At 40.1% G+C, this 26,234-nt stretch overlaps 1 protein-coding gene across 1 annotated transcript in view; it reads left to right on the top strand.

Moving 5' to 3' along the window:
- The first annotated feature begins 2,504 nt into the window (after positions 1–2,504).
- The window catches only part of NUP107 (nucleoporin 107), a 47,668-nt gene continuing 23,938 nt past the window's right edge, over positions 2,505–26,234 (top strand). Inside the window, exons 1-10 of the mRNA XM_081083114.1 lie at positions 2,505–2,609; positions 4,344–4,435; positions 4,828–4,914; positions 5,549–5,664; positions 8,522–8,666; positions 10,820–10,923; positions 15,812–15,939; positions 17,190–17,238; positions 23,853–23,924; positions 24,306–24,394. Coding sequence (XP_080939240.1) covers positions 2,602–2,609; positions 4,344–4,435; positions 4,828–4,914; positions 5,549–5,664; positions 8,522–8,666; positions 10,820–10,923; positions 15,812–15,939; positions 17,190–17,238; positions 23,853–23,924; positions 24,306–24,394 — 890 coding nt within the window. The 5' untranslated portion in view covers positions 2,505–2,601. The remainder of the gene's footprint in view (positions 2,610–4,343; positions 4,436–4,827; positions 4,915–5,548; positions 5,665–8,521; positions 8,667–10,819; positions 10,924–15,811; positions 15,940–17,189; positions 17,239–23,852; positions 23,925–24,305; positions 24,395–26,234) is intronic.

Below are 26,234 nucleotides of genomic sequence, written 5' to 3'. Positions count from 1 at the left end.
CCAGTTAACTCAGGTGGTTGGAGTGTCATCCCGACATGCCAAGGCCGCAGGTTTGATCTCTGGAGAAGGCACATACAAGAAGCAAACAATGAATGCATAAATAAGTGGAACAATAAATGGGTCTCTCTCTCTCTTTCCCTTTCTCCCTTACTCTCTCTCTAAAATCAATCAATCAATAAAATTGCTTTAAAAAAGAGTATATCTAAGAACAAAATGAATGGACTAACAAAATAAGACTGGAAGCATGGAGGTATAGAACAGACTGACATACCTCCATGTGGGGGTCGGGGACGAAAAGAGATAAACCAAAGAACTTATATACTTACTAGAGGTCCGATGCATGAAATAATGCAAGAGTAGGTCTTCTGCCCTGCGGACTGAAAGGTCCCAGGTTCGATTCCAGTCAAGGGCATGTACCTTGGTTGCAGGCACATCCCCAATGGGGAGTGTGCAGGAGGCAGCTGATCAATGTTTCTCTCTCATCAATGTTTCTAACTCTCTATCCCTCTCCCTTCCTCTCTGTAAAAAATCAATAAAATATATTATTTAAAAAAATAATAGGCCTTCCTTCCCCTGGCTGCCGGCACCGGCTTCCCTCTGGCATCCAGGACCCAGGCTTTCCTCACAGCCCCAGCTTCATCTGGAAGGATGTCTGGTCTAATTAGCATATTTCATTTTTATTATTATAGATATTCATAGCCCATGAACATGGACAATAGGGTGGTGAAGATCTGGGGAGGGGGCAGGGCTGGGTGGAGGGAGGTTAAGGAGACATCTGTAATACTGTCAACAAAATAAAAAAGAGTATATGGATGCCTATTGTACTATTTTACAGCTTTTCTGTAGTTGTGAAATTTTTCAAATTAAAACTTCGGTGGGATGGGGGGGGGGGCAATGATGTTTGATCTCAGCTGTTGGGGCTGAGGGAGAGAAAATGGTGCTCCCCATCGGACAGGTCAGGTTTGAGTGTTTTGAGGATGGCTGCTTACTTACTGGATCTGAGTTCCTGAGCAGCTGTTCTCTCCCAAGCCTTTTCTCCAGCTTCTCACCAATTCTGTGAGCTCCTGATGGGTCCTAGTAAAATCCCCTTTTCTTAAGTTGGCTGCAGTGAATTTCTGTCACTGAACCCGAAAACCCTCAAAACAAACTTAGAGTGTATACAATCTGCACCACACAAGGATTTATTTCAAGTAGTTTTAAAGAAGTCAAATGGGCATATTTTGAAATATTTTAGGATAGCATGGTGCTTATATCTACTTAATTGTTTCAAAAAACGAACCCCAGGGCACTTTTCAACAAGTGTCCTCTCTTTGTATATGAACTGAGCATTGGGCTAATCCTTTGCCCCAAACTGCTCTTCCTTTTTAATTGTGTGCCTTATAGCCAATCCCTTCAAGTACATTATACGAATAAAGCACCCGGGGATTGCATTGCCAGGAAAGCATGGCGAGAACCCGAACCCCTGGCGCACACTTTGAGTAAACTTGCCACGGCACTGATAGCAATCATGAGGGTCACCATTCACTTTGCAAAAGAGAAGTGCTCTTTTGCACAGGAAAAGGAGGCGATGGGAAGAAGGACAGCGCGCCAGGGGGGGACTGGTCAGGTTAAGTTATTGAAGGAGAAGAAAAGTACCCTTTCGATGACGACTGTGCGCAGTGAACATCTGACATCTCGTTTTCAATCCTCACAAGAGCCCCGCGTGAAGGCGTTATCTCCCTTCCACGGATGAGAAACGTGCGGTGGCAGCGGCCGCGCCTACCTTTGTTCAGAAGGCGAAGTTGTCTCCGCGGGGACAGGTGTGAAGAGGCCTTTCCAGGGATGTCACCAGGATTAGAGCAGAATGTGGATACCTACGACAACACCTGGACTGCTCCCCTCGGGGCCAGAATACACTACTTTTACCCACATTGCTCTTTGAAGTACTTTTATGCTTTTTAGGGCAGGTAAGCCTTTCCTCTTTCATAGGGAAACATACAACGTAAAAGAACAAATAGCCATTATGAAAAACAATTGCAAAAACTGTAGGGGTTTTACACTACAGTTCAAACAAAGTGAGTACAGTGAGAGAGAGAGAGAGACCCCCCTCCCCACCCCCCACCCCCCAGCCTCCCACCCCCGAGGCGTAGGGCAGAGCCTGCGCGTCTGTATTCCAAGTGCAGGCTCTCTCGCAGGAAATGCCAGGAAATGACTTCACGTGTTTTCTAAGCTCTCAGTATAAGTCAAATTTCCCAGTGGGACAACCAGGCGCCTCGGTCACGCCCACAAATGCCAGTCAGGCCAAGTAGCCGCCCCCGCAGCCCGCTCAACCCTGTCAGGCCCCGTCCCTGCCCGACTAGCCCCGCCCCTGTCCGGCTAGCCCCGCCTCCCACACGGACACACCTTCGCGCCTGCGCAGATCGGGTCTGAGCCTACAGTGTAGGCGGAAGTTGCCCCTGCGCTCGCAGTCGTTTCTGCCCCCGCCCCCCGCCCCTTTGAGGGCGACACAGCCGGAACATGCTTCCGGGTCGAAGGGTTTGCTTCCGGAGAGCGGGAAGGCTGAAACGCGGTAGCTGAGCTGAAATCCAATTAACAAGGTTCTGGGTGGAGAAGGCTGTATCCATGGACAGGTCAGTTCTGGTGGTGTCCGCTGAGCGCGGAGACTCGTTGGTTGTTGGCAGAACGAGACCACGCAGGGCCCGGGCCGACCCTAGGACTCTTTCCCGGGCCGGGGACGGCAGCTGATGGAGGAAGGACCGCTTGGGTGGGAGAGGGATGCGGGGAAAGCGAATCCCGCGGCGGCTCTGCGGTTTGTTCTGCGCCTTTGCCGAGCACTTTTCGGCTCCTGGGGTGGGCGGGGTAGAAGGTGGCCCTGCATGCGAGATGCCCAGTGACCGGCCCGAGATCACCAAGCCAGTGAATAGCAGAACTAGGACTCTCATCTCAGACTTACAGATTACACATTACAGCATCCGATAGTGATGGACTTGAGTTTTCCTCGCACCCTGACACTAAGCTAGCCGCTGTGACAAAGGTGTTGTTCAAGGTTTTGGCCTTCGGGGAATTAGGTCTGTCGTGGAGGAGACAAGCAGTACAAGCAGCTTTGTACTGCTCTGTGGGAAAAGAAATGAAGCAGTTAAGTCTCCCTGTCCCGGGAGGAATCGTGAAGACCTCTCAATGGAGGAAACCTAGAGGGTCTTTGAATAATAGTAGCCAAAGGTTGAGTGCCTTAAACACTTCAAATATATTCTTAGCTCATGTAATTTTCATAACAGCCCTGTGAGGATGGATGCTATGATCCTCTTCTCATAGATAACACCGGACTAAAAGGTTAAGAACCTGGTCAAAGTTAGGAAGCTATTTATTGATAGAAGAACCAAGTTGCCACCTGGATCTGGGAGTCTCCAGACTCCTGGAGCCTGTTTGGTGAGTAAGTGTTCGCCAGGCAGACCAAGGGGGCAAACGTCCGCCTCTGCAAAAGAAGCGTGTACAAGGGTGTGTGGATATGAATGTGCATGCTTATGTAGCGAAGTGCTCACATGTTTATGTTTGTGTGGGGGTGATGTTTGTGACTGACTGTAAGGCTGAAGTTGGTCAGCTGGAGTCAGATTGTAAAAACCATGGGAGGAAACTTGGACTTGATTCTGTAAGGCAGCAGTAGTTATCTGAAGGTTTTAAGTGGAGGAAAAGCTCATTCCAAGTGTTGGAATAATTGCAAAGGAGAAAATGTACTGCGTGCTAGAAAGCCAAGAAATCTTTGTGCAGGTAAAATTTAAGCAGGACTTTGAGGGATAGCAGGATTTAGAACTGGAAGGGCATTGTCAACAAAAAGAGCAAAGATGAGCCCTGCCCAAGATTGCGAACTGGTTTAGGGGTGGGCAGGAGGGCGGGAACAAAAGCATGGATGGAGTGTTTGTGTGAACTAATATAAATTCAAAGGAAACATCATTACATAAAAGGGTACGGTCTTTTTTTTCAATAGTTTTATTCATTTCAAACAGGCTGGATATGGCCCGTGGGCTTGCCCTTAGAGCATGGGCCTGTGCTCCAAAGGGTTCAGTTCCCTTGGTTGCAGGTTCAATCCCTGGCCCCGGTTGAGGCATGTGCGGGAGGCAACCAGTCAGTGTGTCTTTCACACATCATTGTTTCTCTCTTCCCGCTCCCTTCCTCCCTTCCACTCTCTAAAAACAGTGGGGAAAAATATATCCTCAGGTGAGAATTAACAACAACAAAAAGCAAAGACATTACTGTGATGATCTATACCTTGACTAACTCAGGATCCTTTGCTCCAATCATGATGATAAAGTTCTGTGCAAATGCTACATTCTCATTTCATTCACATGAGCTTGATTGTGCTGTTTTAGGAGTGGCTTTGGAGAGATGCCATCCCCTGTGATCCGGGAGGCGGAGGTGACACGGACTGCACGGAAACAGAGTGCTCAGAAAAGAGTTTTAAGTATCCTTTGCATTTTAAGTATCATTATAAAAATTGCAGCATGTTTGGGATCAGGATTATAGAATTTCCTTTCTTTGAGAGGCATTAAACACTAGCTGTAATAATAAAATGCTGCAGAAACTATTTTTTGATTTCTCAGATATGCTATTTGGTAAGTATGCAATTTGAAATGTGACTAATAACTCTTAGTTCAGTGTGCAGTAATCTAAGACTGAAATCTGAGAACTTAAATGGTAGAGAAAATTATTTATTCTTTGCGTAGAAAACATGATAGACATAAAATCCCTTGTCCTTGAAAAATGTATTCATATATTTTGTATAGTGTAAACATGGTTAATTCTAACTTTAATGGTGTATTTTGTACATGGAAAATATTTCTTAACTTCCTACAGTTCGGGCATCCCAAGATGAAATTTTTGCCAATACCACTCCAAGAAACCAGGTTACCCCTCGAACTCCCAGCTCATTTCGACTGCCTTGTAAGATTTTCTGCTTATAAAGCATTTAATAGTGGTAGTAGTAGTAGCTAACACTGATGATACACTTAAATTATATTGGTTGAAATATCAATAACTAAGAACAAATAATAACGATTGCAGTTGCTATTTATAACTCTGTTTTACATAAATACACAATAACTGTGATATAGGTATTATCTCTATTTTGCCACAACTGAAAGTGAGACTTGGAGAAGTTAATTAATGCTGATAACATAGTCAAGTAAGTATGTAAGTACTTACATACTTACAATTCAAATAATGATCTGCTTACTCCAAAGGCCATGCCCTCTACACTGTACTGCCTCTTCAGTGTGCTATTTTATAAAATTAGAATATGAAGAATCCATTGACTCATTAGTGTTCTTTTTTACTGCTCAGTTATGCTATAATGAAAGCATCTCTGTTTGCAGTAAAATGTTTCTTGATGAGCTCAATATTACCAAAATAAGTTAAATTCTTCATATGGAAATGAATATGTAAAGTATTTATTTGCTTATAATTGAAGTAATTGAAAACTGAATATTATTTGTTCTTTATTGTTTGTTTGCTTGTTCTGTTTTCATGATCAGTGCTTATGCACTCTGGATTCTTTTTACTAACTTCTTGTTTGTAGTTACTCCACCAAACCGAAGCTTTCTCAGGCAGCCAGATGTTTCCTGCATTCTTGGAACGGGAGGGAGGTCTCCCCGGTTTACACAGTCTTCAGGGTTATTGGGAAATCTATCTATGGTATGTTGAAATATAAGACTGAAATTTTCTCCCTTTCATAAAAGTATGATATGATGCTCTCTAGGAATCACTATGGTACAGTATTTAAAATAGCAGAAGAAATGTCATATAAACTGTGATATAGAATGACTTGACCTAGTTTAAATACTACAGAAAAAGAAAGAATTGTATCTCACTAGGAAGAAGAATAAAAACAGAAGAGTTTTGTTGGAAGAGTAGAGGACTTAGTAGGCACATTTCATTCCAAAAATGAGATAAAAACAATTCTTCTCTATTTGACTCTGTGCTTATTAAAAAGGCACAAATTTTACACGCACTTGAAATTGTCTAAATTGGGTGTTTTCTGATGAGCGGTTTTGCTTGTTAATCCTGTCTTTATCTTAGAAGGTTAACTTGATTTTTGAAATGTTTATTATAGTCTTGTGGATTTATAGAGTGTAACAATGATCTCTAAGCATTTCCTCAGGTGAGGATTTAAAAAAAACATGAGTGAATTGACTGCCTCGGGATTTAAGCAAAAGATGACTTTTATTATTTACTGGCTTCAAAGCTTCAATATTAATAGTAAAGTTGTTACTCTCTTAAAGGCAAGGGTAGAATAAGGTGTGTATTGATTATTATAAAATGTTTATGAATTACTGTGCAGTCAAATGTATTTTCTTGATTTGTTTTGCCAGTTGTAATATTGGCTATAAGAGGTGGCCTTGGATATGTAGGTTGCCTGAAGGAAGTAAAATTTTTACATTACTTTTATCATATATTTGCTTCCCGAGACTTGATTGCGGAGCAAAGTATTTTTCTGAATGCAAAATGTCATTGCTATGTAAGATTTCACTTGATCCTTATACTAATGATGATAAGTACCCAGAGGGAGTGAACTATTAATCAGTCTCTAATAGTTAAAACTGAGTTCTCCTCAGCCCATAGTTAGTGTCTCATGAGTATATAGGGTTTCACCACCCATCTTTAGCATTTTCCTTGGGAGACTGATTTAAAGGTATAGTTTTATTGTTGCTTGTGCCTGGATTTTAAATAAAGGTGAATTTTTAAAAACTTTTTTATGGACCTGGCCAGTGTGGCGCAGTTGGTAGGAGCATCATCCTGTACACTGAAAGGTCTTGGGTTCAATCCCAACCCCGGTCCGGGTGAGTGCAGGAGGCAACCAGTAGATGTTTCTCTCTCACATTGGTGTTTCTCTTTCTGGAAAAATCAATGGAAATGTCCTGAGGCGAGGATTAAAAAACAACTTTATTATGGATATTTTTTTAAAAATATATTTTATTGATTTTTTACAGAGAGGAAGGGAGAGAGATAGAGAGTTAGAAACATCGATGAGAGAGAAACATCGATCAGCTGCCTCCTGCACATCTCCTACTAGGGATATGCCCGCAACCCAGGTACATGCCCTTGACCGGAATCGAACCTGGGACCTTTCAGTCCGCAGGCCGACGCTCTATCCACCGAGCCAAACCGGTTTCGGCTATTATGGATATTTTAAAATATCTCCGAAAATAGCATAGTAGCATAAGCCCCCATGTGCTCATTCCTCAGTTTCAACAGTTAACAATATATGGCTGATCTTGTTTCATCTATACCATGGCATTTCCCCTATATTACCTTACAATTCTCAAATCTCATAGCCATTGTCCTGTGCACTGAAAGGTGGTTGTGCCCTGACTGGGAATTTCATTCATAAATACTTCAGTACATACCTTTGAGACAGAGCGACACTTTCTGTAACATAAAAACAATACATACAGGTCATACATCATTGTATTGTGCTTCACAGATATTACATTTTTTTTTATAAATTGAAGGCAAGACCCTCCACCAGCAAAAATTTATGACTCACTGAAAGCACAGATGATCGTTAGCATTTTTTAGAAATAAAATATTTTTTGTTAAGGTATGTGCATTATTTTTTAGACATACTGCTATTGCACAGTTAATAGACTATGGTATAGTGTAAACATGATTTATATATACTGAGAAACCCCTAAATTTATGTGACTCACTTTATTGTAGTAGTCTGGGACTAAACCTACAGCATCTCTAACATTTAAACCTCCCCCAAACATATAGAGACTAATTCCTTTTTCATTTTACATATCTACTTTATATTTGTTATTGTATATTCATTAACTGGTCACATTTCCTGAGTTGTGTCAATTTTTTTTTAAGTTGGTTGGTTCAAATTAGGAACCAAACAAGGTCACCGTATTGCATTTGGTTGATATGTCTTTTAAATCTCTTAAGTTTCTCCCTCATCTTTTTCTTTTTTCTTTTGTTTCAGTGGGGAAGGGACAGGGAGAAAGATAGAAACATCAGTGATGAGAGAGAGTCATTGATCGGCTGCCTCCGGCACACCCCACACTGGGGATTGAGCCAGCAACCCAGGCATGTGCCCTGACTGGGAATTGAACCATGACCTCCTGGTTCATAGGTCAGTGTTCAACCACTGAGCCATGCTGGCTGGGCATCTCCCTCATCTTTTTTTAAAATTACTATTTATTTGTTGAAGAAGCTGGGTCATTTGTCCAGTACAATTTTCCCAACATAAAAAATTAACGTGAACTTAGAGCGGTAGGAATTCCTTAGTTACCTACTTATATCAGCTTAAATATTACAAGATGTAGTCTCTATTGGCTTTTTTTTTTTTTTTTTTTTTAAGCAGGAGTAGTACAAAGAAGAAAGCAATTTTAAAAAGCCACACTTTCCTTCTCAAAATAGCCCCCAAGGCTATCTTTTGAAAATGGAAAATATACATAATGTTTTAAAAAAATGTAACAGCATTAATGTCTTTATTCACTCAATGGCAATAACTCCATTTCTTTTCTCTATCTTCCTTTTTCATAAGGTAACTAATCTGGACGACAGTAATTGGACCGCGGCATTCTCAGCACAGCGTTCAGGGCTCTTCACAAACTTAGAGCCCCATGGTGTAACAGAGGACGTAACCCTCAGTGCTGTGATGTTACGTGAGGATGATCCTGGAGAAGCTGGTAAATGGTTTTGAGCTTTGTTTGTAACAACGGGTAGCCTGTCGCTTTACTAAGGTCAAGGAAGCTATCCCCTCCTTTTCCTGAATGTCATCATTAAATATTTTTTTGTTGAGCTAATTAGCTCTGATAATGGCTAAGCCAATTGATGTAGCAGCTCTAGAAGTTTGAGAATGTCACCTTAGTTCTCAGTTGGAGCAGCATGTTGCCATTTTATCCTTCAGTGTAAAGAGCAGCCTGTTAGCTTATTAGTAGACAGGTCTCTGATATTTTTATTCTTTTATTTATTTTTTTTCTTATTTGTGCTGTTGAAAGAGCTTCTCTTTTTCTTTAGGTTTAGTTTTATCTAACACTGCTGACCTGTCTTGCTTTGGCCTGGATGTTGATGTTGTTTTTTCAAATAGTATTGAAACCTTTCTAGGTTTAGATTAGTTATTACCATTCCCTTTTGGGGAAAATTTTTGCTTTTAGTGTCTCTGTATCTACACATTATCATATAAGTTCTTCACAATTTTATCATCATCATCAGCCAGCATGCTACTGCTATATACACTGAGTGGCCAGATTATTATGACCACCTGACGTTTGTAGGCAAATTAGCTATAATTTCGCGCTGACATTGCTAGAGGGCCAGATCATGATAAACGTCTGAATAGCACAACATACCTAAGTATCGTTGCTGATCAAGTTCATCCTATCATGTTGATGGCGTATCCCAATGGAGATGGCTTCTTCCAGCAAGACAATGCACCATGCCACGGTGCTCATATTGTGCAGGAGTGGTTTCAAGAACATGAGGGAGACTTTACCTTGCTTAGGTGGCTCCCACAATCACCAGATCTCCATCCAATTGAGCATTTGTGGGACGAAGTTAAAAGCCATCAAATCTCACAGAACTGGACAGTGCTATTCATCAGGCATGGTGTCAGATTCCTCGCATCACCTTTCAACATCTCGTGGAGTCAATGCCAAGAAGAATCGCCGTAATATTGAAGGCAAAAGGTGGCCCAACGAAGTACTGATGGGGTGGTCAAAATAATCTGGCCAGTCATGATAATATGGCCACTCAGTGTATTTTTGGAGATTAACTCCTTATCAGGTATATGGTTCATAAATATATTTTCCCATTCCATAGGCTGCCTTTTTATTTTATTGTTTCTTTTGTTTTGCAGAACTTTTTAGTTTGATATAGTCTCACTTGATTTTTTCTTTTGTTGCTTGTGCTTTTGATGTCATATCCAAAAATTACTTCCAAGACTAATGACAAGAAGCTTTTTCCCTATATTTTTTTTTCCAGAAGTTGTACGTTTTCAGGTCTTATGTTTAAGTCTTTAATTTATTTTTAATCATTTTTTTTAATATATTTTATTGATTTTTTACAGAGAGGAAGGGAGAGAGACAGAGAGTTAGAAACATTGATGAGAGAGAAACATCGATCAGCTGCCTCCTGCACATCTCCCACTGGGGATATGCCCGTAACCCAGGTACATGCCCCTGACCGGAATCGAACCCAGGACCCCTCAGTCCGCAGGCCGACGCTCTATCCACTGAGCCAAACCGGTTTCGGCTATTTTTAATCATTTGTATGAGCCATGTAGAATAGGGGTCTAATATTATTTTTCTGCAGGTGGATATCCAGTTTTCCCAATACCATTTATTGAAAAAGCTATCCTTTTCCCATTGAGTATTCTTGGCTCCTTTGTCAAATATTATTCGATTATATATGTGGGAGTTTATTTCTGGAGTCTCTATTCTGGTCTGTATGTCTGTTTTTATGCCAGTACCGTACTGTTTTGATTACTCTAGCCTTGTAAGATAGTTTGAAATCAGGAAGTGTGATACCTTCAGCTTTGTTCTTTTTTGTTAGGGTTGTTTTAACTATTCTGTGGTTTTTAGTTTTACAAGATGAAAAGAGTTCTGTGAATAGATGGTGATGACGGTAGCACAACAGTGTGAATGTACTTAGTGCCACTGAACTATACACTTAAAAATGGTTATGATGGTAAATTTTATGTGTATTTTACCACAATTATAATTTTTTAAAACATATTGCAGTAAAAAAAAAGACTCGTACCTATGCTTTTAAGTTTTCAAACAATTACCTAGAAGTATGTCATTTAATGTTTTTTATTTCTTTTCTTTTTAATGTGTTCTAGCATCCATGAGTATGTTTTCTGACTTCCTGCAGTCTTTTTTGAAGCACTCTTCAACTACAGTTTTTGACCTTGTAGAAGAGTATGAAAACATTTGTAGTGTTCAGGTATGTTAATTCACTCCATTGTTGGTCAAACTTCAATATGCCTAGTTTTCTTTTGTGTGTTTTTTTTTTTTAACAGCATCAACCTGTGAATTTCTATATGTTATTTAAAAGAGATGTCTTAGCTATAATGGCAGGGATGGCATGGTTGGCACATCAGCAAAGTAGCTCTGCTTTTTACATACTGAGGGTCCATATCAGAATTGTTTTGGAGTCAAAAGGATTCTGCTGCTTTAAAAAAGGAAAATCTAAAATAAAGAACTCTTAGCCCTAGCCAGTTTGGCTCAGTGGGTAGAGAATCAGTGAAGGGACGTAGGTTCGATTCTTGTCAAGGGCACGTACCTTAGATGCAGGCTCAATCCCTGGCAACCAGTCGATGTGTTTTTCTCAAATTGATGTTTCTCTCTCTTTGTGTCTCCCTCTCCCTTCCACTCTCTCTAAAAATCAATGAAAAAAATATCCTCAAGTGAGGATTAACAAAAAGAAAATAATAAAATAAAATATAAAAAGAACTCTTAAAACTCAATAATAAGAAAATGAACAATTCAATTAAAAAATAGACAAAACATGTTAATAGACACCTCACCAGAGAACATGTACAGGTGGCAAATAAGCATATCAGAAGATACTCAACATTAGATGTCACTGGGAAATTGCAAATTAAAACAATGAGATGACACAGTACTATTGGTATGGCAAGAATCCAAAACACTAATAACCACCAGATGCTGGCAAGGATGTGAAGTAGCAGGAACTCTCTCATTCATTGATGGTGGGAATGCAGAATGGTACAGCCACTTTAGAAGACAGTTTCTTACAAATCTAAGCATACTGTTAGCATACGATCCAACGTTCATACTCTGGTATTTACTCAAATAAGTTAAAAATTTATATTTACACAAAAACCTGCATATAGGTGTTTGTAGCAGCTTTATTCATAACTAGATGCCTGGTGCATGACATTCGTGCACTGGGGGTTGGGGGTCCCCTCAGCCCAGCCCAAGCCCTCTCACAGTCTAGGACATCCCCCCAGGGGTCCTTAGCGCTGCCATGGAGGCGGAAGAGGCTCCCGCCACTGCTGCTGTGCTTACCAGCTGTGAGCCCAGTTTCTGGCTGAACGACACTCCCCCTGTGGGAGCACACTGACCACCAGGGGGCAGCTCCTGCGTTGAGCGTCTGCCCCCTGGTGGTCAGTGCGCATCATAGTGACTGGTCGTTCCACTGTTTGGTCCATTTGCATTTTAAGGTTTTATTATATAGGATTGGCTTAATTTGGAATCAACCAAGATGCCATTCAGTATGTTCGGGGTGGGGAACCTTTTTTCTACCAAGGACTAATTGGATATTTATAACATCATTCACTTAATATAAATTTATGCTGCTATGAAAACTCCTAGATTTATTGAATTTTGAGTCCCACCTGCAGTTGCCTTGGCAAAGCCAGACCAAATAATTTCGTGGGCCTTATACGGTCTGTAGCACCCCTGCAGTAGGTGAATGGATAAATCAACTGTGGTACTGGGTTCAGACAATAGAGTAGTATTCAGTGTTAAAAGCTTATCATGCCATAAAGAGACAAGAGAGTTGGGGGGGATTGAGAAAAAGAAAACTCAGGGACATTGATGGACAACAGTGGTAATTGCTGAGGGTAGGGGTTGAGGGGAGGTGGAGGAGGGTATCCTATATAATGAAAGGCTAATATGCAAATGGACCGAATGGTGGAATGACCAGTCGCTATGATGTGCACTGACCACCAGGGGGCAGACGCTCAGTGCACTCCCACAGGGGAAGCGCCATTCAGCCAGAGCTGAGTTCATGGCTGGCTAGCGCAGTGGCAGTGGTGGGAGCCTCACCTGCCTCCGCAGCAGCACTAAGGATGTCCTGGGCCTAAGTTGACAGTCAGACATCCCCTGAGGGCTCCCAGACTGTGAGAGGGCGCAGGCCAGGCTGAGGGACTACTGTCTCTCCCTCCCCACGTCCCCCCCCCCCCCCCCGCCATAAGTGCACAAATTTTGTGCACTGGGCCTCTAGTAGAGGAAATAAATGGTAATGGAAGGAGACTTGGTGGTGAACACGCAATATAGTGAACAGACGATATATTATGGAATTGTGCACCGCAAATCTGTATAATTTTGTTAACCAGTGTCACCCCAATAAATTCAATGAAAAGGAAAAAAAAGAATTTAATGAATGAGAGTATAGATATGCCAAACGCTGCCCCCACTTTTATTAAAAACTGGCCTAAGACAGAAGTAACATTACTTTGTGAATACTTTTCAAAGGGAGGGAAACCTGTTGTGGTGGTGATTCTTCAAGGTTTGAACGAGAATAAACATGTTTCTTTATTCCCTTTGATAAGATAAGGAGGGTGCTCTTATTGTGCCAGCTCATTAATACCTTTGAGAAAGGTTTCTTTTACCCAGAGTACTTAAACCTCCTGATAAACAAATTTTGTGTGTGTTTCTGGAGAGAACATGCATATCTTTCATTAATTTTTCACACTTACTTCAGTCCCAAAAAGGTTAAGAACTGTTTTAGAACAAGGAGGGACTTACTTTGAAGTTTTGGCTAGAATTGGCATTGTTTTGGTGCCAATCTTAAGAAAACATTTTTCTTGATTTGTTATATGGTATAAATTTATCAGCCATAATTTGAAGATATCTTATTTTTAATTTTCATGCTACTCTGTTGGTTCATGTTATGATTTTGTCAGGTGTAGGTTAGAGTTAGTTTATCTTCTGGGTAATATACAGAGAGAAAAAAATATACCCAAAGCTGTTCTTGTTGAGTCTAGGTTATGTTAAACTTTTACATATATACTCACATAAACACACCTTACTTTAAGGCCACTTCTAGTGGAAACGTTATATTAAATTCAGTTAAAAAAGACCATAGATAGGCAGGACATATTTATAATATAACTAGACGCCCAGCACACGATTTAATCATGCGGATAGGGTCTCTAGGCCTAGCCTCCTGCTATCAGGGCCATCTTCTGCCCGTTCGCCAGTCCCCAGCCAAACGCTGCCCCCACTGCCGGACTGTCAGGCTGTTGGGATCACCAGCTCATCTGCAGCTGCTCAGAGACTTCATCTCCATGTGCGTGTGCTGGGCTGGCCTCTGATGAAACGTGCTGCCTGCTTGGGGCTGCTCATGTGGGTGTCGCCACCGCGCCACTGCTGCTGGGACTTGAGGCACTGACGGAGGCTGCGGGGTGCACCTGCAACCTACCCGTCCCAGCATGAGCGGCCCCGAGCGGGCAGTGCATTCCATCAGCGGCCGGCCTGGCGCACACACAAGGAGGTGAAGTTGCCAGCGCCCACTTTCCCGCAGGCCTGAGACCCCAAGCAGCCAGGGATAAGCTGGTGATCCCAACAGCTTGACAGCCAGCCCGGTCCTCCCACCACCTACCCTATTCCCTCATTCACCATCTGATTCATCGGAGCCTGCGGGGAGTTTGGGGGGCAAGCAGGAACCAAGAAGTGGTCAGTGCCACCTCATGGCAACTGGTCGATTGGTCATTCTGGTCGTTAGGGACACTGGCTTTTTATATATATAGACTAGAGGCCCGGTGCACAAACATTTGTGCACTCTGGCAGGGGTGGAGGGTCCCTCAGCCCGGCCTGTGCACTTTCGCAGTCTGGGACCCTTTGGGGGTGACCACTTGCTGGCTTAGGCCTGCTCCCCTGGGGGATGGGGCCTAAGATGGCAATCAGACATCCCTCTGGCAGCCCGGCAGCCCTCGGGGGATGCCCACTTGCCAGCAGGGAGCAGGCCTAATCTGCAGTCAGACATCCTTAGCGCTGCTGAGGAGGCAGGAGAGACTCCCACCACCACCACTGTACTGGCAGCCGTCAACCTGGCTTGTGGCTGAGCAGAGCTCCCCGCTGTGAGAGCAACTGACCACCAGAGGGCAGCTCCTGCATTGAGCGTCTGCCCCCTGGTGGTCAGTGTGTGTCATAGTGACCAGTCATTCCCAGTCTTTCTGCTGTTAGGGTCAGTTTGCATATTACCCTTTTACTATATAGGATAGAGGCCTGCTGCACAGGTGGGGGCTGGCTGCTTTGCCCTCAAGGGTGATCTAGATCAGGGTGGGGGTCCCGCTTGGGTGCCTGGCCAGCCTGGATGATGGGCTGATGGCTGTTTGCAGCTGGTCACACCCCCTTCAGGGTGCGGGTCCCCACTGGGGTGCCTGGCCAGCCTGGATGACAGGCTGATGGCTGTTTGCAGCTGGCCACACCCCCTTCAGGGTGGGGGTTCCCACTGGGGTGCCTGGCCAGTCTGGTTGAGGGGCTGAGGGCCGTTTTCATCCTGGTGGGTGACTGGGGCTCCCAGCCTCTTTTTTTTTCTTTTTTTTCTTTTTCTGGGATTTATTTACCTTCTATAGCTGTCACTGGAGCTGAAAGCCGGCTCCAGCTCTGAGGCCGCGGCTGGCTGAAAGCAGGTATCTGAGTTTGTTTAGCTTCTATAATTGAAACTCTCTTACCATCACTGGCGCTCTAAGCTCTGAGCCCGCTGGCAGCTGAAAGCAGGTATCTGGAGTTTGTTTAGCTTCTATAATTGCAACATTGTTGCATCCGGAGCTCAGAGCTGGGCTGCGGCAGGCGGGGAGCCTTGGCTTCCTTCGTCACTGGAGCAACCAAGCCTCATGTTCGCTTCAGCTGCGTGGCTGCCGGCCGCCATCTTTGTTGGCAGTTAATTTGCATATCTCGCTGATTAGCCAATGGGAAGGGTAGTGAAGTTATGGTTAATTACCATGTTTCTCTATTATTAGATAGGATGTGTACATACGTACTATTATGTAATTAGTTTTAGCACAATATACTTAAAGAATACAAAGTTGTCATTCAGGATTACAGGAAACTTCCTTATGTCTGTGTTTATAATCCAGGTGAATATACTGAGTAAAATAGTGAACCGAGCAACACCTGGTCTTCAAAAGTTTTCAAAAACAGCCAGTATGCTCTGGCTTCTTCAACAGGAGATGGTCACGTGGAGGCTGCTGGCTTCTTTGTACAGGTAAAGTGGTGTACAAGTCATGAATAAAATAAACACAAACCAACAGAAATTAATTTAAAAGTTAGAGTAGGATGTGTTTGGAAATAGGTTCTGCTATTCTTTACGCTTATCATTTCTGATGCCTTAGTTGTTAGGAGTGAGTGAGGGAGGAGTTGAATATCAGGTCATAAAGCTGGTGGCTACTAAAAATTGGATATGTATAAAGATTTAAGGAAAGTGCTAAAAATACTATAAAACTTGGGAGAGGATAGATTAAAAGAAAAAACTGATGATTTATGTAATATGGATGTTTGAAAGAAATAAACAAAATTTTTCTTCTCTCAGATGCTCAGTGGTTTTGATTCATTGTTACTCTCTCATCCTTATGAGAAAATCTTGCCATGCGAAAACATTATATTCAAAAGTTAGGTGTATGCATCAGCAGGTAGTTGTTAAAGACTGTAGGGTAAGCATGTCAAACTCAAAAGCTAACACGGGCCAAGTAAACCAGGTGTAAGTTTATATGGGCCGCAAAAAAAACAAAAGCTTCAATTCTCATAGAAACGTAGGTTTATTTTGATAGAGACATGCTGGATACAAAGGGCTGAAATAAATGAGTAATCATTAAGATAAAATAATACACATTTTAATAAAAATTAATATTTTTTCTTGAACATTAACTTACCAGACACTGAATAACTGCACAAATTAATAAGCGTAACACAAATAAACCTATTTTTCCTGTTCTCCGAAAGTGAAATATTTCCTATTGCACACACCAAACAAGTCAGTCCAAGACTAATGATGTGGCAATTGGCTGCTAAAATATTTGCTGCTAGTATTAGTGGAAAGAAATGGTGCACCTGTGTGTAAGGTGCATAAGGGAAATGAATGCAACACGATTATAGTAATCGGTCGTTAGCAAACGTTGTAGTTCCTTATTAATAATTATGTATAACAGGATATTGTAAAAATTAAGTTATGAAATTTTTATTAAAACGTTTCTTACATACTGTTTGTTATATTGGCTGGGCTGCAAACATATTCGTTGTGGGCCGCGAGTGTGATATGCTTGTTGCAGGGTGTATTTTTAAGAGATATCAGTTTTATTTGGGTAAAATTCAGAAGGCATTTATTGCTTGTATCTTGTGTTTAAAGCATGATGGCTAAGATAATTGAAACCCACTTTTTAGATTGTAGGTTTGTGCATGCATATAGCTTAAAAGGTGATTTTATATACTCCTGTGAAATTTTGTGTTATTTTTCCCCAGAGACAGAATACAGTGTGCCTTAGAAGATGAAAATATGTTTGCAGTTACCGTAAGTTTTATATTAATTTTTTTCATTAATGCTTAAAAATTAAAATGTTTTTAGTAGTAGAATTTGATTTTTGAATTTCTTCATTTTAATATTTTTTCAAGTAAATAAAAGATAGAGTAAAAGATAAAATAATCAAATACTTATTTATATTATAGAATAAAAGATAAAAGTCCACTTTATTTCTCTTACTGTTCAGTCTAAGAGTTTGGTATTGCAGCCCATCGGACATTTTTCTATGCATTTTTGTACATGCACTAGAGGCCCAGTGCACAGAATTTGTGCACGGGGGCATGGGGGTGCCCTCAGCCCAGCCTGCGCACTCTTGCAATCCAGGACCCCTCAGGGGATGTCCGACTGCCGGTTTAGGCCCGATCCTTGGGACATCCCTCTCGCAATCTGGGACCGCTGGCTCCTAACCACTCGCCTGCCTGATCACCCCTAACCGCTCTGCCTGCCTGCCTGCCTGCCTGCTCAGTGCGCATCATAGCCACCTGTCATTCCACCGTTCCGCCGATTGTCATATTACCCTTTTATTACATAGTATATATGCAAACATAGTTTGCTTTTTTGTTGTTATTGTTTTGGGTTTTTTTGAAAGATAAAGATGAGAGTTTCATTGTGAAATAATTGGTTAACTCTTGGAAAGAGCCACTGTGATGCTCTAGAGATCTCTTCCTTCAGACAGGGATCTCAAAGGTGAAGAGAGGTATGCTTCACTGTCTTCTGTATCAAACATTGAACCTCTAGAAAATTTAAGGGGGGTTGTCCCTCAGGCTGTTCAGCAGAAGCTCAAGGGCTTATTTTTTATACAATCTCGGTAAAGTGTTGCAGGATTCAATGACTTGGTGCCTAGCAAAGGTATCAGGTTATTGAATTGTGCAGACTCCTCATCAATGCTGGAACATATTCCTTTCTTGATCCAAGCAGAAAGAAGATAGAGCCTGAAAGGAATGTGTCCCCTGGCTCTGTTTCATTCTATAAATAGTTTCCCCATATTTTTCTTTTCTGCCTCCTAGTAGACTCAGGGGAACTTATAAACTGCTCCCCTTCAAGAGCGAGCACCTTTTTTTTTTATTCTACTTTAGTCTAGTCTAGTCTTTTCTATTCAAAATAACTTTCAAGCATCATAACTCAAACCTGCCAAAAGCCAAACCCGATTTTGTCTTTCACTGGACAGCACCATAGGCAGTTTTCCAAGGAACCTGAATGTCCTCTAAATCAGTACTTCTCAAACTATTTTGTGCACATGAGTCACCTGGGTATCTTGTTAAAATGTAGATTCTGATTCACTATTTCTGGTGTGGGGCCTAAGTTCTGCATTTTTTTAAAAAAGATATTTTTATGATTTTTTTTTTTAGAGAGGAAGGGAGAGGGAAAGAGAGAGAGAAATATGGGTTGGTTTTCTCCTGCACAACCCTCTACCAGGGATTGAGTCTGCAACCCCAGGCCTGTACCCTGACTGGGAATCGAACTGGCCACCTTTGGTGCACTGGTCATCCAGCTAACTGAGCCACACTGGTCAGGGCATGAGTTCTGCATTTTAAAAAAATATATATTTTTATTGATTTCAGAGAGGAAAGGAGAGGGAGAGAGAGATAGAAACATCAATGATGAGAGAGAATCATTGATCAGCTATCTCCTGCAAGCCCCCTACAGGAGATCAAGCCCGCAACCCGGGCATGTGCCCTTGACCGGAATTGAACCCGGGACCCTTCAGTCCGCAGGCTGAAGCTCTGTCCACAGAGCCTCACCAGCTAGAGCAGTTCTGCATTTTTAATAAGCTTCCTGGTGATGCTGATGCTGTTGTTCTGTATACTACACTCAGAGTAGCAAGGGTGTAGATCCTGGTCTCTGTCTGCTCTCCAAAATGTGATCCATCATCAAGTCTGGTTGACTCTCTTCTATCTCTTCAGTCCCAACTGTGACCACTCATCTCTGTTTCTTTTGCCACCACTTCAGCCTGAGCCATCATCATTCTTTGCAGGGATTACGGCAGTAGCTTTCATCTAGTCTCCCAGGCTCTATTCACACAGATTTTTTTTTAACATATGGTATGATTTAATTTGTACATTACTCTGAGAGTTTTTATTTATCAATATTTTTAGTTGCTTTTCATGTCAGTTTACTTATGTTTACCTTATTTTTTTATAGTATATGAAAACATAAATATACCATAATTTTTTCAGACATTTGGCTGGATATATATATATAGGTTGTTTCCAGTACTTTTTGCTATAGCAATCAATAATGCAATGAATATTCTTCTTCATACTTATCTATGTATTTGAGTATTTTCTATATTTCTGGAAGTGAAATTGTTGGGTCAGAGTTTGGTAATGGAATGTACCAATTTACATACACTCTCACAGTGTGTGAAAATGTTTACTCTGATATTAATCATTTGAATTTGCCAATTGGAGGGAAGATATCTCATTATTTTAAGATACATGTCAGTGACAATTAGTGGTGAGGTGGGATATTTGTCATCCTTACGGATTTATATTATATAAATTCTATATTCATATCCTTAGCTTATTTTCCTAATAATTCTTTTCTTGTATATATTAAAGATAATCATCTTTCTGTCACTTGTCTTTCAGCTTTGTTTAAGGGTCTTTGTAAAGCTGACATTTCCATATCTAACTGATCACATTTGTCATATTTTCCTTTGTCATTCACTATCTTCTGTCTTGTTAAAGAAGACCTTTACTATCTATTTAAAAAAATATTTTCCAATGTTTTCTTCCAGATCTAAATCTTATTTTTTATATAATAAGCTCTTGGATTCATCCGGAGTAAGTTAGTCTCTGAAGCAGCAAAGAATTTAGCCCAGCCGGCATGGTTTAGTGGTTGAGCATTGACCTAAGAACCAGGAGGTCCCAGTTCAATTCCCAGTCAGGGCACATGCCCAGGTTGTGGGCTTGATCCCGGTAGAGGCATGCAGGAGATAGCCCATCAGTGATTCTCTCTCCCTCTCCCATCCTTTCTGAAATCATAAAAATATATATTTTTTAAAAAAGATGTAAGGGATTTAACTTTTTTATATGGAAAGTCATTTATCCCAACACCATTTATCAAACAAATATATTTATCATACTTATGCATGGATCTTTTCTGTTTTATTGATTGATTCATTTGAAAGGCGATACTACTCACCTGAGTCACTCTAGCTCAGAAATTTTGTTATCTCAGATGGTTAGTCTCCTTCATTTTAAAAAACATGTTTGGTTATTTTTGCACACTTTTTTTTTTTCCAGGTGAACATTACAATTCCCATTTTTTTTTAAAGTTAATTGGGATATTTATTGCAGTAATATTGAATTTGTAAATTAATTTGAGGAGAAATGACATTTTTATGTTGAATTTTCCTGTATATGATCATTGCATGTCTCCCCAGTTATTTAGATCTTATATAGTTTATATAGATTTGTGCTCTTTATGAAAGTCTATGTAAATCCTATTGTGAATGGATTCTCTTTCCTATTACATCTTATAATTAGTTATAACAGTGAGATAGCTCAATGATTTATGTCTGAAACTTATAATTGGCCATTTTTTTGGAGCTTTTATTAGCTCTAGTAAGTTTTTCATTGATTTTCTTGGGCTTTCTGTATTGGCAGTATTTTACAAATAGTTTCCTTAATCCTTCCTAATTTCTTACTTTTCCTTTATTCCATTGACTAGGAGCATCTATACAATTATATCAGTTAGCGTTCCTGACTTTGTTTTACTACAGATTATGGATTTTTTTTTTCTCCTAACTAGCTAAGAGTTGGGATAGATTTTGAATGCAGTCAAATGTTTTCTTTAGCTTCTGTAATATCTGCTATAATTTATTAGCTTCTATAGCTAATTTTTAGCTTCTATAGTTATCTGTTTTAAGTAATAACTAGAGGCCCGGTGCACGAATTCGTGCACAGGTGGGGTCCCTCTGGGTGGCCTGCAGGGATCAGGCTGGAACCTGCAGTCCAATGCCGCCTGCAGCTCCTACCTGCTGCTCCCACTCATCCCATCCCCACTGTGCCTGCTGCAGGCTTGTGCCCAATCAGTCCCCATCGGGAGAGGCTCGCGCTGCCACAGCAGTGCTCACCAGCCATTAGCCCTGCATCTGGTGCCCTCCCAAGGGGATGGCCTGCGGGATTGGCTGAAACTGGCTCTCCAATATCCACTGAGGGGTCCCAGATTGCGAGAGGGACAGGCCAGGCTGAGGGACCCACCAGAGCACAGTTGAGCTGGGGAGGGACTGCGGGAGGGCTCCAGGGAGTGTCCGGCCCATCTGGCTCAGTCTCCATCAGCTGGACCCCAGCAGCAAGCTAACCTACCAGTTGGAGCATCTGCCCCCTGGTGGTCAGTGCACATAATAGCCAGTGGTTGAGCAACCTTAGCATATCATTAGCATATTATGCTTTGCTTGGTTGTTTGGTTGTCCTGCCGTTTGGTGTATTTGCATATTACCCTTTTATTATATAGCAGTGGTTCTCAACCTATGGGTTGAAAAAAAATTTTTTTATATATTTTTATTGATTTCAGAGAGGAAGGGAGAGAAGCACATCCCCAGTAGGGGGTGTGCAGGAGGCAGCTGATTGAAGTTTCTCTCTCATTGATGTTTCTAACTCTCTATCCCTCTCCCTTCCTCTGTGTAAAAAATCAATAAAATATATTAAAAAGAAAGAGAGAGAGATAGAAACATGAATGATGAGAGAGAATCGTTGATCTGCTGCCTCCTGCATGCCCCCTACTAGGGATCAAGCCTTCCACCGGGCATATGCCCTTGACTGGAATCGAACCCGGGACCCTTCAGTCGGTAGGCTGACTCTATCCACTGAGCAAACCGGCTAATTTTTTTTTATTTTAATTTAACTTTTTAACTAAAATTATTGGGTGACATTCATTAATTAGATTCTATAGATTTCAAGTGTGCATTTCTGTAATACATTATCTTATACTGCATTGTGTGCCCACCATCCAAAGTCAGATCATCTTCAGTCACCATATACTTGACCCCCTTTACCTTTTACTATTTCCCACCCCCCCTACCATCTGGTAACCACTATACTGTTGTCTGTTTATGAATTTTTGTTTGTTTATTATTTTTGTGTTCATTTGTTGCTTTCTCAATCTTTTAATTTATTTATTCTGCAAATACTTATTTTATGCCAACCAAGTGATATACATGTCTAGGAAGATTATTTATCTTACTTTGGCTCTTTAATGAACTTAGTAGCTTTAATAGTTCTCTACTGATTGTCTTGGTTTTCTGGTAGGCAATCCTATTAACTAAAAACAGTGACAACTTTGACTCTTCTTCTGTATTTACTACTACTTAGGTTTTTTTGTGTGTGTTTTTTTCTGGTTTTCAAGTTAAGTGTAATATTTGTTCTAGGCTTTAGCTAGTACTCTATCATATTAGGAAAATATTCTTCTATTTGTAATTTATGAAGATATCTTTATGAAATGACATTTTGTCATCTATCCAGATGTTCCTATGGCTTTTCTCCTTGAATCTTTGAATAAGATTGATTATAGGTTCTATCACTACATATTATCCTTTTCTAAAAAATATATTTTTTGATTGGTTTTTTAGAGATACAGGAAGGGAGAGGGAGGGAGAGATAGAAATGTCGATGAGAGAGAAACACATCATCGATCAGATGCCTCCTGCAAGCCCTCTCCTGGGGATTGAGCCCAAAATCCTGTCACGTGCCCTGACTGGGAATCGAACCAGTGACCTCTTGGTGCATGAGTTGATGCCCAATCGCTGAGCCACATCAGCTGGACTATTATCCTTTTAATATACTGTTTAATATTACTTACTCATATTTTTGTCAAGGTGTCCTTAAAGTTGGTCTTAAGAGCCTTGGATTGTTAAGTTTTATCACCTCTCAATTTCTGCTGTGTAGAATAATAGATATTTAAGTTTCTAGATGTTAATTTTCTAACATGTCACATGACTGAATCCATCTCTTTATTATGATTTTTGTTTGTTTGTTTCATTTTCTTCTGTATTTTATTTTCCCCTAAAACAGTGGTTCTCAACCTGTGGGTCGCCAACCTGTGGGTCACAACCCCTTTGGGGGTCGAATGACTCTCACAATGGTCGCCTAAGACCATTGGAAAACACATATGTAATTACATATTGTTTTTGTGATTAATCACTATGCTTTAATTATGTTCAATTTGTAACAATGAAAATACATCCTGCATATCAGATATTTACATTACGATTCATAACAGTAGCAACATTACAGTTATGAAGTAGCAACGAAAATAATTTTATGGCTGGGGGGTCACCACAACATGAGGAACTGTATTAAAGGGTCGCGGCATGAGGAAGGTTGAGAACCACTTTCCTAAAACAATATCTCTGGGGAAAATAGATATTTTAAACTCCAAGTAAAGCTAAAGAACTAAAATATCAAGTAAAAGCAGCCACACATTGATATAGGAGTTTGAAATTTATTTACAGAAACTTTTCTTAGAAAAATATACCAATTTGCTGTATAGTAAAATGTTTATGGTGGTTGAATATCCTTATTTCAGGTATGTTTTTACCTTCCTGTTGAAATAATATTCTTAGAGCATTTTTTTTTCTTCCTTTAATATTTTTTTAATAGGCTCTTAATGCTAGTGAAAAAGCAGTTGTGGAGGCGTTATTTCAGAGAGATTCACTTGTCCGACAAAGTCAGGTATGGCTAGAATTTTTAAATATTTTTTATGAAACATAGAAATGAAGGTGTTTTAATTTAAAACTTTTTTTCTTAATTTTTTCTTTTTGATCCTTTTATTTGTAATTAAAAGGAATTAAGAACCTTGTTTTTGGTTTTCAAATAATAACCCTAGTATTTCCAGGAAAGCCTATTAAGAACTGTATTATTCCTGTGGAAAATTTCATTCTTTTGCCATAATATTTATATATATTTAAAAAGTAAAAATAGTGATTAGAGAAATTGTTACTTGGTATATTTGTATCAGAAACTTTTTTTTTAAATTAAGTGTTGGAGTACTACAAATAAAATACTAACATTTTATATAGTTAATACTTTCTTTTTTTTTTTTAACTTTCCTAGTTGGTGGTGGATTGGTTAGAGAGCATTGCCAAAGATGAGATTGGAGATTTTTCTGATAATATTGAGTTTTATGCAAAATCAGTATATTGGTAAGTCGTTAAAACTTTTATTCCAAAGACTTAAAGTTGGTTTTGTTTATTCATTCTTTCAGCAAATACTGAAAGATGAATATTCACTTACTACTTACTCAGTCTGTGAGCAAAATAGATAAAAACCGTGCCTTTAAGGGATTTGTAATTGTTTAAGAGGAAAAAGAAATACATATCCTGTTAGGCATTAAAAGCTTTGGGAAAAAAAAAAGAATCAGAGTTGCTGGATAGAGGATGATAATGGGTACTACTTTAAGTAGAAGTGATTAGGGATGGCCTTTCTGAGGAAGTAACAGGTAGTTAAGAGCAAGAAGCTTTTAAGAAATAAAGGCGGTGAGCCATGCAAAAATATGGGGGACAAGTGTTCTGGTTAAGAACAGAAATTGCCAAGACCCTGAGAAGGTAAAATGTTTGTTCATAAGGAGGCCATTGTGAACACAGTAAAGAAAAGAATAATAAGAAATGAGATAGAAGAGAGCCATCTCACGTAGGACTTTTACAGGCAGGCAAAGGTAAGTGTTTGGGACTTTATTTTAAATGTGATGGGAAACCTTGAGAGTAATAGAATGTGATATGGTTTGATTCACGTTTTCAAGCAATCACCTGCTATATTTTCTTAATAATCATTATTTGATCAAGAAGACTCTTTGGCCCTAGCTGGTTTTGCTCAATGTGTAGAGCATCAGCCTGCGGACTGAAGGGTTCTGGGTTCAATTCTGGTCAAGGACACATGCCAGGGTTGCAGGTTCGATCCCCAAAGAAGGCGTGCAGGAGGCCGCCAAACAGTGATTCTCTTTCATGTTTCTATCTCTCCCTCTCCCTTCCTCTCTGAAATCAATTTAAAAAATATTTTTTTTTAAAAAAGACACTTTGTACTATGTTTCTAGCTATTTGTAATTTTTTAAAAAAATTTTTTCCCCATACCCTTCAATACTTTTAAGTTATTGTATGCCCTTGAAACCAGAAAGCACCATTAGGTTAAAGGGACAATTTATTTCAAGATTTGAAGAAAAAGTTCAGGTTGCCTTTGAATTCAGTAATATTATATGTACAAAGTCTGCAAGTCAATTATATTTTTTCTCTGGTTAACTAGGTAATTAGTGTTACTGAGTGTTTATTTAAAATTAAATCTTCAATATTTGTGATTTTTCTGAGCAAAACAGGAATTTTCATTTTCAGAAAAAAAATTTTAGTTAAAATGCCCTGTTAAGGTCTTTGCAAGTTTTAAATAAATACAGGATAGAGAACCCCAAAATAGACCACACTTATATGGTCATTTGGTTTTCAACAAAGCAATCAAAGCAATCAGATAAGGAAAGGACTCTCTGTTCAACAAACTGAGAAAAACTTGATATCTATGTGAAAAATACTGAACAATTAATTCAAGATGGATCACAGTGCTAAATGTAAAAATCAAAACCATAAAGCTTTTAGAAGAAAATATAGGAGGAATCTTTATGACTAGGGGATAGGCAAGTGTTTCTTTCTTAGGTCACAGAAAGCAATAATCAGGGGTCAAAAATTGAGTTGACTTCATCAGTTAAAACTTCTCACTAAAAGGCATTGAGAAAATAAATTAGTGGTGAGCCACAGACTGGAAGAAACATAGAACCCATAGTTCATAAAGAACTATAGCTCAGTAATAAAAGATAACCCAATAATAAAAAGAGCAAAGATTTAGATGGATACCTCACAAAAGCAAATACGGTAGATGAATGGCCAATAAGGACATGAAAATGCTCAATATCATTACTCATCTGTGCTAAAATAAAATATAAAATGCCCTTTTATACTTAGCATTTTTGCTTGTTTTTCTGAGTTTATACTCTTTTTAACTTTG

This window comes from Myotis nattereri, assembly GCF_964212035.1.
Source record: "Myotis nattereri genome assembly, chromosome: 2".
Taxonomy (NCBI): Eukaryota; Metazoa; Chordata; class Mammalia; order Chiroptera; family Vespertilionidae; genus Myotis; species Myotis nattereri.
The sequence above is the reverse complement of the archived record's forward strand: the minus strand, read 5'-3'. Positions and strand labels throughout refer to the sequence as shown.